This window comes from Nerophis lumbriciformis, linkage group LG33, assembly GCF_033978685.3.
Source record: "Nerophis lumbriciformis linkage group LG33, RoL_Nlum_v2.1, whole genome shotgun sequence".
Taxonomy (NCBI): Eukaryota; Metazoa; Chordata; class Actinopteri; order Syngnathiformes; family Syngnathidae; genus Nerophis; species Nerophis lumbriciformis.
The window spans coordinates 16,820,198-16,833,100 of NC_084580.2; the positions used below are offsets into that span (position 1 = coordinate 16,820,198).

Here is a 12,903-nt window from a genome sequence, read left to right on the forward strand (position 1 = left end):
TCCCACCCGCCTCTCACAGCATCTTCCCTATCTGAATCGCTCCCACTGCCCTCTAGTCCTTCACTCTCACTTTCCTCATCCACAAATCTTTCATCCTCGCTCAAATTAATGGGGAAATCGTCGCTTTCTCGGTCCGAATCGCTCTCGCTGCTGGTGGCCATGATTGTAAACAATGTGCAGATGTGAGGAGCTGCACAACCTGTGACGTCACGCTACTCGTCTGCTACTTCCGGTACAGGCAAGGCTTTTTTATCAGCGACCAAAAGTTGCGAACTTTATCGTCAATGTTCTTTACTAAATCCATACAGCAAAAATATGGCAATATCGCGAAATGATCAATAATGACACATAGAATGGACCTGCTATCCCCGTTTAAATAAGAAAATCGCATTTCAGTAGGCCTTTAACTGACTGTCCAGCTTTGCACAATTAAACGTGGTGCAGGACTGCTTTCATCAGACCTTGTATCTGGGTTTTTAGATGCAAGCCAATATCCGATAGTTGTTTAATTTTTTTGCCGATATCGAATCAATATCTAGATCGGATCGTGACACCTCTAACTGTGCTGCACAACAATACCAATATTTCTATACAAATAAAGGTGTGGATTAAAAATATTTTAATTACATATACTTTCATGACCCGGCCATACCATTTTTTTATAGCTAGCAGTAGCCACAAACAAGGGAGCTGGCTAGTTGCTAATGCATCTTACTGTGAAATGTTCATTGACTTCATTGTTTTGCTGTGCTTAACTTTGGCTTGAATGATATGCACTTATCATCATTGGTCACTTTTTTCATTACAACTTTGCATCATAATAACCGTCGTTTGGTTTTGATTGACAGTGTCAGACAGGTGTCAACGTAACACTGCGGCCCAATATTTAATGTCGTACTTGTACACTGGAAAATGTCAGTGTTCAAAAACAAGAAAAAAAATTACAAAAATTAGGGGTATTTTATTTGAACTAAGCAAAATTATCTGCCAATAGAACAAGAAAATTCGGCTTGTCAAGACTTTCCAAAACAAGTCAAATTAGCTAACCTCAATGAACCCAAAAATACCTTAAAATAAGTATATTCTCACTAATAACAAGTGCACTTTTCTTGGCAGAAAAAAAAGAGAGACCTTTTTGCTCAATATGTTGAAAAATATACTTAAATTAGGTAAATGCTAGTGCCATTATCTTGACACAGGGGTAGGGAACCTATGGCTCTAGAGCCAGATGTGGCTCTTTTGATGACTGCATCTGGCTCTCAGATAAATCTTAGATGACATTGCTTGACATGATAAGTAATGAATAATTCCGCTGGTAATCAGTACTAAAAATAACGTTCAAAATATAAAACATTGTCACGCATTTGAATCCATCCATTCGTTTTCTACCGCACCTGTTCAAGAAGTCGCAATAATGGTAAGAAGTATTTTATTTTTTATTGGTTAGCTTCAGAATAACAATGTTATTAAAAAGAATAAGAGACTTATTATACTCTAAAAATGTTGGTCTTACTTAAAAATGCACGCATTTAGTTGTAATTAGTGTTAAAAAATATAATATCGCTCTCACGGAAATACATTTTAAAATATTTGGCTTTCATTGCTCTCCCAGCCAAAAAGGTTCCCGACCCCTGTCTTGACATAATGATATGTGCTTGACATCATGATTTTTTTGTTCATACTTGAAATAAGAAATTATTACTTAAAAAAGTAGTTTTATACTTGTGAGTGTTGATGACACAGCTTTGCATTAGTTGATATTCTAGTTTCAAGCATGTTGTAGTCAATATAGGTCATAAAATCTCAGCAACAAGCTGTAATATCTTACTGAGATCATTTAGGACCAACACCCTTAAAATAAGTAAAAGACTCTAACATAAAATCTGCTTAGTGAGAAGAATTATCTTATCAGACAGAAAATAAGCAAATATCACCCTTATTTGAGATATTTAATCTTACTTAGTTTTTGCAGTGTATTGGTGTGGCGTTGGATTGTGTACCTAATGGAGGGTCCAAAGAGTCACATGATGCCGTGATAGGAGTCATGTGTGCCTTTATCATATTCAGGTTGCGCCACACAGCAGCTGTAAGGCAGTGTGTGTATTTTACGTCATTTGCGAGAAAGTGCTGTCCGTGGACTGTTGTCAAGTCTGTGCTGGTGTTGCTAGGCAACCCTTGAGAGGAGGACACAGACCATGTGCCTGTCCTCGTTTCAGGTCCAGGATATCCTGTTTCGACTGTGACAAAGAGAACCCCCCCTGCGGGAGCTCATAGTCACAAGGGGGGGGTTCTGATTGCCGTCTCCGACCGTCAAAATGTACTGAGTAGTTTCAGGAGTTTGAGGAAACTGCCGCCAAGACATGTTGCACGGCATGCTGGGTTACACTGTTCCACCCCAGCCCTGTAGATGGCGATAATGTTCATTAGCACAGCCTGGCTCATATTGTCAGCTTCTTTTCTACAGCTCCCTCTGCTGGATGTGGTGGTCCTCATCTGCAAGTGGACTGTGGTGGGTTACATTCCAGCATCTGCCCTTGCGCAAAATTATTGCTGAGTCAGCACACCCGTTTTACCGAGCATGGGCACAGATGTGTTGTAAAGCAACATTAACAATAGTACCTTAAAACAGTGTTTTTCAACCACTGTGCCGCGGCACACTAGTGTGCCGTGGGATATTATGTAATTTCACCTATTTGGGGTAAAACCTATTTTTTGCAAACCAGTAATTATAGTCAGCAAATGATGTGTTGTTGTTGAGTGTCGGTGCTGTTTAGAGCTCGGCAGAGTAACCGTGTAATACTCTTCCATATCAGTAGGTGGCAGCAGGTAGCTAATTGCTTTGTAGATGTCGGAAACAGCGGGAGGCAGTGTGCAGGTAAAAAAGGTGTCTAATGCTTAAACCAAAAATAAACAAAAGCTGAGTGCCCCTAAGAAAAGGCATTAAAGCTTAGGGAAGGCTATGCAGAACAAAACTAAAACTGGACAGGCTACAAAGTAAACAAAAACAGAATGCTGGACGACAGCAAAGACTTACTGTGGAGCAAAGACAATGTACATCCCGAACACGACATGACAATCAACAATGTCTCCACAAAGAAGGATAAAAACAACTGAAATATTCTTGATTGCTAAAACAAAGTAGATGCAGGGAATATTGCTCAAAGGAAGACATGAAACTGCTACAGGAAAATACCAAAAAAAGAGAAAAAGCCACCAAAATAGGAGCGCAAGACAAGAACTAAAACACTACACACAGGAAAACAGCAAAAAAACTCAAAAGAAGTCACGGCGTGATGTGACAGGTGGTGACAGTACACCTACTTTGAGACAAGAGCTATCAATCAATCAATCAATGTTTACTTATATAGCCCTAAATCACGAGTGTCTTAAAGGGCTGCACAAGCCACAACGACACATCTATATTGATGCATGCTTGGTTATGGTTTAAAGTCCAACAATTGCGACAACAACTTTTTACTGTCAACTGAGTTTATTTTTTTAATGATTTCTGCTGGTGGTGTGCCTCCGGATTTTTTCAACGCAAAAAATGTGCCTTGGCTCAAAAAAGGTTGAAAAGCACTGCCTTAAAACAACAGCTCCATGTTGTTACCATGGCAACACAAGATGACCTACACTAGTGGTCTGCAATACTGGTGGATCAGCCGGGAAAACCTACTGTGATAGCATTAGTTAGCATCTTTGCTAATTATGACTTCTTTGGCTTCCGACCATGTCTTTGTAACATTCTGTAGTAGTCTGTGATGTTTCTTAATGAACATCCGTATTAACGTTTATTTGACTTATTTAACTTGACTGTGTTTCCGTCGCGGTCTGAAACACTGCTGGACCAGCCAGGACACATCTGATGTTGTGTTAGCGCTAGCATCTGTGCTAATTGAGTTCATGACTTCATGAGCTTCTCGTTTAACTTCTGTGGAAGGCTTAAAAGTAAATAACTCTGGAGTTAATGCAATCATTCCTTATTGCTACTTTAAAGGCAGAAGGGAAAACATAATAGTCAAACATCACCTCTCTGAGTTCATGCTTTGGTCTGTCAGCTCGTTCTTGAGCGAGTCCATGTCGCTCTGCAGACACGCCACTTTGGTCTGAGATCTGAGCAGTTCCTGTTTTAACCGCTGATTATCCTACAAATGACACAAAGATGGCCAACTGAACATGACTGACGGGACAAGAGAACATTCTAGTCTTCTTCTAGTCTTACCAGTGTGAGTTCGTTGATCTTCTTCTTCAGGCCGGGACTCTCGTCCTTCACGGTGATGTTCTTGTACTTCTCCTCGATCTGGTAAGGACACATTTTAGAGGTTTATTAAAAACATTATGCTAATAATGTTAAAATGTGTCATATTCGTGCTTCAGGTAGAATATATCTTATGTAAAGGTAGCGCTACCGTTTTTTTAATAATCATTTTCTCATAAAAATACCACTTTTAGTCTATTTTTTTTCTTCCTGTTAGAGTATGACTTTATTCTCATAATATTGTGTTTTGGGTGATATTACAAATCAGTCCAGTAAAATTAAAACTTTTTTGTTGTAATAAAACCACATTTTGTCATTAAATCATTCTTTAATCCCCAAAAGTATGTATTTGTGGGGATAAATAATTACAAATATACTAATAATGACTATAAATACATTTAATCTTCAAAGAAATATATATTTTTTCATAATAAAATTACAAATTAATTTTGCAGAATTACTACTTTTTTTGTCTTTTGCCTTTTCCCATGACGAGTCATTAAACTCTTCCATCTTGCAGAATTATTTCATACAAATGTATCACTATTTCATTGGAATAGTTTAAAAAAGTACAACATAATCTTGTAATATTACAACTTTTGCTTGTAATATCACACCATTGTTATGTAAAACTACACATTGTTTTTGTAATATTACAACATTATTATGTAAAACTACAATGTTTTTTCTTGTAATATTACAACATTGTCTTGTAAAACTACAATGTTGTTTCTTGTAATATTACGTTATGTTGTAGAACTACAACTTTTTTTTATTGTAATATGACAACATTATGATGTCAAACTACAACTTTTTTTTTCTTGTAATATTACAACATTATTATTTAAAAGTACAACTTTTTTCTTGTAATATTACAACATTATTATTTAAAAGTACAACTTTTTTCTTGTAATATTACAACATTATTATTTAAAAGTACAACTTTTTTCTTGTAACATTACTATGTACAATTACAACTTTTTTATTGTAATTTTACAACATTAGTATCCATCCATCCATCCATCTTCTTCCGCTTATCCGAGGTCGGGTCGCGGGGGCAGCAGCCTAAGCAGGGAAGCCCAGACTTCCCTCTCCCCAGCCACTTCGTCCAGCTCCTCCCGGGGGATCCCGAGGCGTTCCCAGGCCAGCCGGGAGACATAGTCTTCCCAACGTGTCCTGGGTCTTCCTCGTGGCCTCCTACCGGTCGGACATGCCCTAAACACCTCCTTAGGGAGGCGCTCGGGTGGCATCCTGACCAGATGCCCGAACCACCTCATCTGGCTCCTCTCGATGTGGAGGAGCAGCGGCTTTACTTTGAGCTCCTCCCGGATGACAGAGCTTCTCACCCTATCTCTAAGGGAGAGCCCCGCCACCCGGCGGAGGAAACTCATTTCGGCCGCTTGTACCCGTGATCTTGTCCTTTCGGTCATAACCCAAAGCTCTTGACCATAGGTGAGGATGGGAACGTAGATCGACCGGTAAATTGAGAGCTTTGCCTTCCGGCTCAGCTCCTTCTTCACCACAACGGATCGATACAGCGTCCGCATTACTGAAGACGCCGCACCGATCCGCCTGTCGATCTCACGATCCACTCTTCCCTCACTCGTGAACAAGACTCCGAGGTACTTGAACTCCTCCACTTGGGGCAAGATCTCCTCCCCAACCCGGAGATGGCACTCCACCCTTTTCCGGGCGAGAACCATGGACTCGGACTTGGAGGTGCTGATTCTCATCCCAGTCGCTTCACACTCAGCTGCGAACCGATCCAGTGAGAGCTGAAGATCCTGGCCAGATGAAGCCATCAGGACCAAATCATCTGCAAAAAGCAGAGACCTAATCCTGCAGCCACCAAACCGGATCCCCTCAACGCCTTGACTGCGCCTAGAAATTCTGTCCATAAAGGTTATGAACAGAATCGGTGACAAAGGGCAGCCTTGGCGGAGTCCAACCCTCACCGGAAACGTGTCCGACGTCTGCCGGCAATGCGAACCAAGCTCTGACACTGATCATACAGGGAGCGGACTGCCACAATCAGACAGTCCGAAACCCCATACTCTCTGAGCACTCCCCACAGGACTTCCCGAGGGACACGGTCGAATGCCTTCTCCAAGTCCACAAAGCACATGTAGACTGGTTGGGCAAACTCCCATGCACCCTCAAGGACCCTGCCGAGAGTATAGAGCTGGTCCACAGTTCCACGACCAGGACGAAAACCACACTGTTCCTCCTGAATCCGAGGTTCGACTATCCGGCGTAGCCTCCTCTCCAGTACACCTGAATAGACCTTACCGGGAAGGCTGAGGAGTGTGATCCCACGATAGTTAGAACACACCCTCCGGTTCCCCTTTTTAAAGAGAGGAACCACCACCCCGGTCTGCCAATCCAGAGGTACTGCCCCCGATGTCCACGCGATGCTGCAGAGTCTTGTCAACCAAGACAGCCCTACAGCATCCAGAGCCTTAAGGAACTCCGGGCGGATCTCATCTACCCCCGGGGCCTTGCCACCGAGGAGCTTTTTAACTACCTCAGCAACCTCAGCCCCAGAAATAGGAGAGCCCACCACAGATTCCTCAGGCACTGCTTCCTCATAGGAAGACGTGTTGGTGGGATTGAGGAGGTCTTCGAAGTATTCCCTCCACCGATCCACAACTTCCGCAGTCGAGGTCAGCAGAACACCATCCGCACCATACACGGTGTTGGCACTGCACTGCTTCCCCTTCCTGAGGCGGTGGATGGTGGTCCAGAATCGCTTCGAAGCCGTCCGGAAGTCGTTTTCCATGGCTTCCCCGAACTCCTCCCATGTCCGAGTTTTTGCCTCCGCGACCGCTGAAGCCGCACACCGCTTGGCCTGTCGGTACCTGTCCGCTGCCTCAGGAGTCCCATGAGCCAAAAGAACCTGATAGGACTCCTTCTTCAGCTTGACGGCATCCCTCACCGCCGGTGTCCACCAACGGGTTCTAGGATTACCGCCACGACAAGCACCAACTACCTTGCGGCCACAGCTCCAATCAGCCGCCTCGACAATAGAGGTGCGGAACATGGTCCACTCGGACTCAATGTCCAGCACCTCCCTCGTGACATGTTCAAAGTTCTTCCGGAGGTGGGAATTGAAACTCTCTCTGACAGGAGACTCTGCCAGACGTTCCCAGCAAACCCTCACAATGCGTTTGGGCCTGCCAGGTCTGTCCGGCATCCTCCCCCACCATCGCAGCCAACTCACCACCAGGTGGTGATCGGTAGAAAGCTCCGCCCCTCTCTTCACCCGAGTGTCCAAAACATGAGGCCGCAAATCCGATGACACAACTACAAAGTCGATCATAGAACTGCGGCCTAGGGTGTCCTGGTGCTAAGTGCACATATGGACACCCTTATGCTTGAACATGGTGTTCGTTATGGACAATCCGTGACGGGCACAAAAGTCCAATAACAAAACACCACTTGGGTTCAGATCCGGGCGGCCATTCTTCCCAATCACGCCTCTCCAGGTTTCACTGTCGTTGCCAATATGAGCGTTGAAGTCCCCCAGTAGAACGAGGGAATCACCCGGGGGAGCACTCTCAAGTACTCCCTCGAGTGAATCCAAAAAGGCTGGGTACTCTGAGCTGCTGTTTGGCGCGTAAGCGCAAACCACAGTCAGGACCCGTTCCCCCACCCGAAGGCGGAGGGAAGCTACCCTCTCGTCCACCGGGTTGAACTCCAACATGCAGGCTCTGAGCCGGGGGGCAACAAGAATTGCCACCCCAGCCCGTCGCCTCTCACTGCTGGCAACGCCAGAGTGGAAGAGAGTCCAGCCCCTCTCGAGAGAACTGGTTCCAGAGCCCTTGCTGTGCGTCGAGGTGAGTCCGACTATATCCAACCGGAACTTCTCTACCTCGCGCACTAGCTCAGGCTCCTTCCCCCCCAGCGAGGTGACGTTCCACGTCCCAAGAGCTAGCTTCTGTAGCCGAGGATCGGACCGCCAAGTGCCCTGCCTTCGGCTACCGCCCAGCTCACATTGCACCCGACCTCTATGGCCCCTGCTATGGGTGGTGAGCCCATTGGAGGGGGGACCCACGTTGCCTCTTCGGGCTGTGCCCGGCCGGGCCCCATGGGGACAGGCCACCAGGCGCTCGCCATCGTGCCCCAACTCCGGGTCTGGCTCCGGAGGGGGGCCCCGGTGACCCGCGTCCGGGCGAGGGAAATCTGAGTCTCGGTTCTTGCATTTCCATAGAAGTCTTCGAGCTGCTCTTTGTCTGATCCCTCACCTAGGACCTGTTTGTCTTGGGAGACCCTACCAGGGGGCATGGAAGCCCCCGGACAACATAGCTCCTAGGATCATTGGGACACGCAAACTCCTCTACCACGTTAAGGTGGCAGCTCAGAGAGGAGCAACATTAGTATGTGAAACTAAAACTTTTTTCTAGTAATATTATAACATTATGATGTAAAAGTACAACTTTTTTTCCTGTAATATTACAACATTATTATGTAAAAGTATAACATTTTTCTTGTAATATTACAACATTATTACATGAAACTACAACTTTCTTCTTGTAATTTTTCAACAATATTATATGAAACTACAACTTTTTTCTTGTAATATTACATTATTATGTAGAACTACAACTGTTTTCTCATAATATTACAACATTATTATGCGAATACAACTTTTTTTCTTGTAATATTACAACATTATTATGTGAAACTACAACTTTTTTCTTGTAATATTACAACATTATTATGTAAAAGTAAAACATTTTTCTTGTAATATTACAACATTATTATGTGAAACTACAACTTTTTTCTTGTAATATTACAACATTATTATGGGAAACTACAACTTTTTTCTTGTACAAACGTTTGTAATATTTACAACATTATTATATGAAACTACAACTTTTTTCTTGTAATTTTACAACAATATTATATGAAACTACCCCTTTTTTCTTGTAATATTACAATATTATTATGTGTAACTACAACTTTTTTTTCTTGTAATATTACAACATTATTATGTGAATACAACTTTTTTTCTTGTAATATTACAACATTATTATGTAAAACTACAACTTTTTTTCTCGTAATATTACAACAATACTATGTAAAACTACAACTTTTTTTCTTATAATATTATAACATTATGTGAAACTACACCTTTTTTTGTAATATTATAACATTATTATGTGAAACTATAACTTTTTTTCTTGTAATATTACAACATTATCATGTGACACTACAACTTTTTTTCTTGTAATATTGCAACATTATTATGGAGACCAACAACTTTTTTCTTGCTCTGCACGAATGCTAACCACTGACGACCCGTGCTGTCCCAGACCTAATCTTAATAAACAAATATGGAGTTGATGTGTTCAAGTAAAAAAAAACAGCGTTAATTATGGTTACCATTTGCATCCTCTGGATCTTACACTGGAGCTCACACACTTCAGTTTCATAACCTCTTCTCAAATCGTTGAGCTCGTCCTCCGCTCGCTTCTTCTCCTACACGAGGACAGAAAAAAAACATCATTTATTGAAATATTGTTGATATTAAAGGATCATTCAGGATATTTGTGTTGATATGATTGCCTCTGAGACACGACTACCTTGACAAATTACATTTGTCACGATGGGCGGAGCCTGCTGGGCTATTGATCATTAAGTCTAAAAGTAAAGTCTCACTGTAAGTGTTAACTGTGAAGTGTGGGAGAGCACAGATGATTGGTGTCCTATTTGGTATGTGACAAAGTAAACAGTGGCTACTGAGCCAATGTGGCACTCTTACATAAGGTTGTGCAGCGATAAGACACACTTTATGTCATACTGGGAAGGTTGGCATTAAAGTTCACTGTGAAACATTCAAACCTGCTAATGTTGCTGTGTTTCAACTAAATATTTGGTTGCCACCGTCTACTTTAAGTATTCGGTATCTTTTATTTTGTTGTCTGCTGGAAATAGTTTTGCAAAAGCTTTGGAGCTTAGTTTTATTACCCCATATGAAAGTCAAAACTCTTTAACTCGCTCACATTGTTTTTTTCTTAGTGTTACAACTTTATTGCCTTTTATATTAAATACATTGTATTTTTGTCATTTCAAATACATTTTTTTGCCTCAAAAGATATAGATTTTTTTCTAGTAAAATTGTGATTTTTTCTAAGAAGACTACAACATATTTGCCATAAAACTACAACATTTAAAGTGTTTCTGATAATGTTATGACTAAGTTAACACTCCTAAAAGTATTATTATTTTTCCTAACAAAAATTACAATGTTTAGATTAAAAGATTACAATGTTTTTCTCATCATTTTTTTTCTCATAAATTACATTTATGTCTTGTAAAATTAAAACTTGTCTTCATTCAATGGAAAAAATCATTTTTAATAAATTATTTAAATGTTTCTCATAATATTACAACATTATTTTGGACAAATTTTCACTTTTTTAAAAATAAAATATTTCATTCTTGTAATATAATTTTTTTTTCATATAACATTTTTTTCCTTTCAAAATTAGGAAACTACCGTATTTTTCAGAGTATAAGTCGCTCCGGAGTATAAGTCTCACCGGCCGAAAATGCATAATAAAGAAGGAAAAAAACATATATAAGTCGCATTTTTGGGGGAAATGTATTTGATAAAAGCCAACACCAAGAATAGACATTTGAAAGGCAATTTAAAAATAAATAAAGAATAGTGAACAACAGGCTGAATAAGTGTACGTTATATGAGGCATAAATAACCAACTGAGAACGTGCCTGGTATGTTAACGTAACATATTATGGTAAGAGTCATTCAAATAACTATAACATATAGAACATGCTATACGTTTACCAAACAATCTGTCACTCCTAATCGCTAAATCCCATGAAATCTTATACGTCTAGTCTCTTACGTGAATGAGCGAAATAATATTATTTGATATTTTACGGTAATGTGTTAATAATTTCACACATAAGTCGCTCCTGAGTATAAGTCGCACCCATAATAATATTGTAACACGGCCAAACTATGAAAAAAACTGCGACTTATAGTCCGAAAAATACAGTATTTCATATTGAAATGAAGACCTTTTAAAAAAAAAAAATTGGGATTTTGTTTTCGTAATTTCACAATTTTATTTTTCTAAAATGCATTTACTTAACAACTTGTATCTCCTAAAATTACAAATTTATTTTTGTGAATTACAACTTTTTCTAATCAGAAAATGCTGAGTTTTTGTCTAATAATATGAATTACTATGGGTCAGTCCCGTGAGGGTAGTGGTGTCCCAATGACTCTTTGCATGTAGGGGTAGTGGGCATAACGAGGGGTAAGGAGGTGTGAATATAGCAATTCAGAGTGAGGGATTTCAGATGCTGACTCGATCATGTAGGGCCAGAGAAAATTCACCAGTTTCTGCATAAATTATATAATATATTACACGTTAGTTTCTAACGTAAGTTTGTAATGTTAGCCAGCTAGCCACGATAGCTAGCGTTAGGCTAAAGTACTCACTAAAAGCTTGCGAATGTGAAAACATTAATGTTACATACATTAAAAAAAAATCAAAAGAGACAACAGTGGTAGATGGCGGCTTCTTCACTGTAGTTCTTCGTTTATTCATCAAACGAAGCATGATGAATGATTAAAAAAAACTAACTCTGCATTGCATTCACTCGTGTGTGCGTACAGAAGCCGCACATATCTTGTGACTGGGTCTGAACGATGTTAGAATGGATGAAAAGCGGACGTGACGATAGCTCGTAGAGTACGTTAAAGGCAGTGCATTTAAGGCACGCCCCCAAGACTGTGGTTCGGGTGGACGAGATATAATGACTGATGAACACCTTTGTTCGATAATGAAGGTTGCCTCAGCTCAAAGCCTGAGCCCCGACATTAATGAACTAGCATCCAAGAAAAGATGGCAGGTATCTGGCTTGGGCGCATCAGATTAGATCAGTGTGTTGCAAACTGAGCAGTTTAAAGTCCTGAATGGTTGTTTTATTCATTGTTATTTTATTTTCAAATTTATTAGCCTGTGGAAAAAGTTAATGTTGATATTTACCTCAGAAGGCTGCAAATAGAAAAGAGGTATTCAATTTTTATTTAAATTGTATTTGATATGCCATTGATATTTTTTAATTATTATTATTATTATTATTATTATTTGAAACTCGATTTTGCATGTCAATATAAAGTTATATAAGCCTTGCTTGTTCAATATTCAATGCAAAACTTGTTTGGGTCCCTATTAAAAGGTTAATTTGTTCAACCTTGGCCCGCAGCTTTGTTCAGTTTAAAATTTTGGCCCACTCTGTATTTGAGTTTCACACCCCTAAACTAGAGGCTTGTAGGGTACACCGCTATTAATAAAGTACCACATCACTAATCAATTAAAAAAGGTACCACTGCCTTTGGAAAATACTGGTAGCTATTTATCATCTGCATATATGTCAAAACGCACGCATTGAGTGCACACAAGCAGAAAAAGTGTAGAGAGGAATTATGACAAAAAAACAGCAATTCTACTGGTTAATAAAGAGGGTACGTGAAGTGCAATACGAAGGTATTTGGGCTTCAAAACGTGACGCTTTAAACTTGGAAGTGCCGCACTGCAAGCACTTTAAAACACGCCTCGCCAAATGTGTCAATACAGCATTAGCATCATTGCTTCAAACTTAGGTAA

General features: G+C 40.5%; 1 protein-coding gene across 1 annotated transcript in view; it reads right to left on the reverse strand.

Moving 5' to 3' along the window:
• The window catches only part of rasef (RAS and EF-hand domain containing), a 69,459-nt gene that overhangs the window by 20,289 nt on the left and 36,267 nt on the right, over positions 1-12,903 (reverse strand). The window contains exons 5-7 of the mRNA XM_061928627.1: positions 9,644-9,739; positions 4,223-4,300; positions 4,030-4,145 (exon numbers count right to left, since the gene is read on the reverse strand). Of these exons, the coding sequence (XP_061784611.1) occupies positions 4,030-4,145; positions 4,223-4,300; positions 9,644-9,739 (290 nt within the window). The remainder of the gene's footprint in view (positions 1-4,029; positions 4,146-4,222; positions 4,301-9,643; positions 9,740-12,903) is intronic.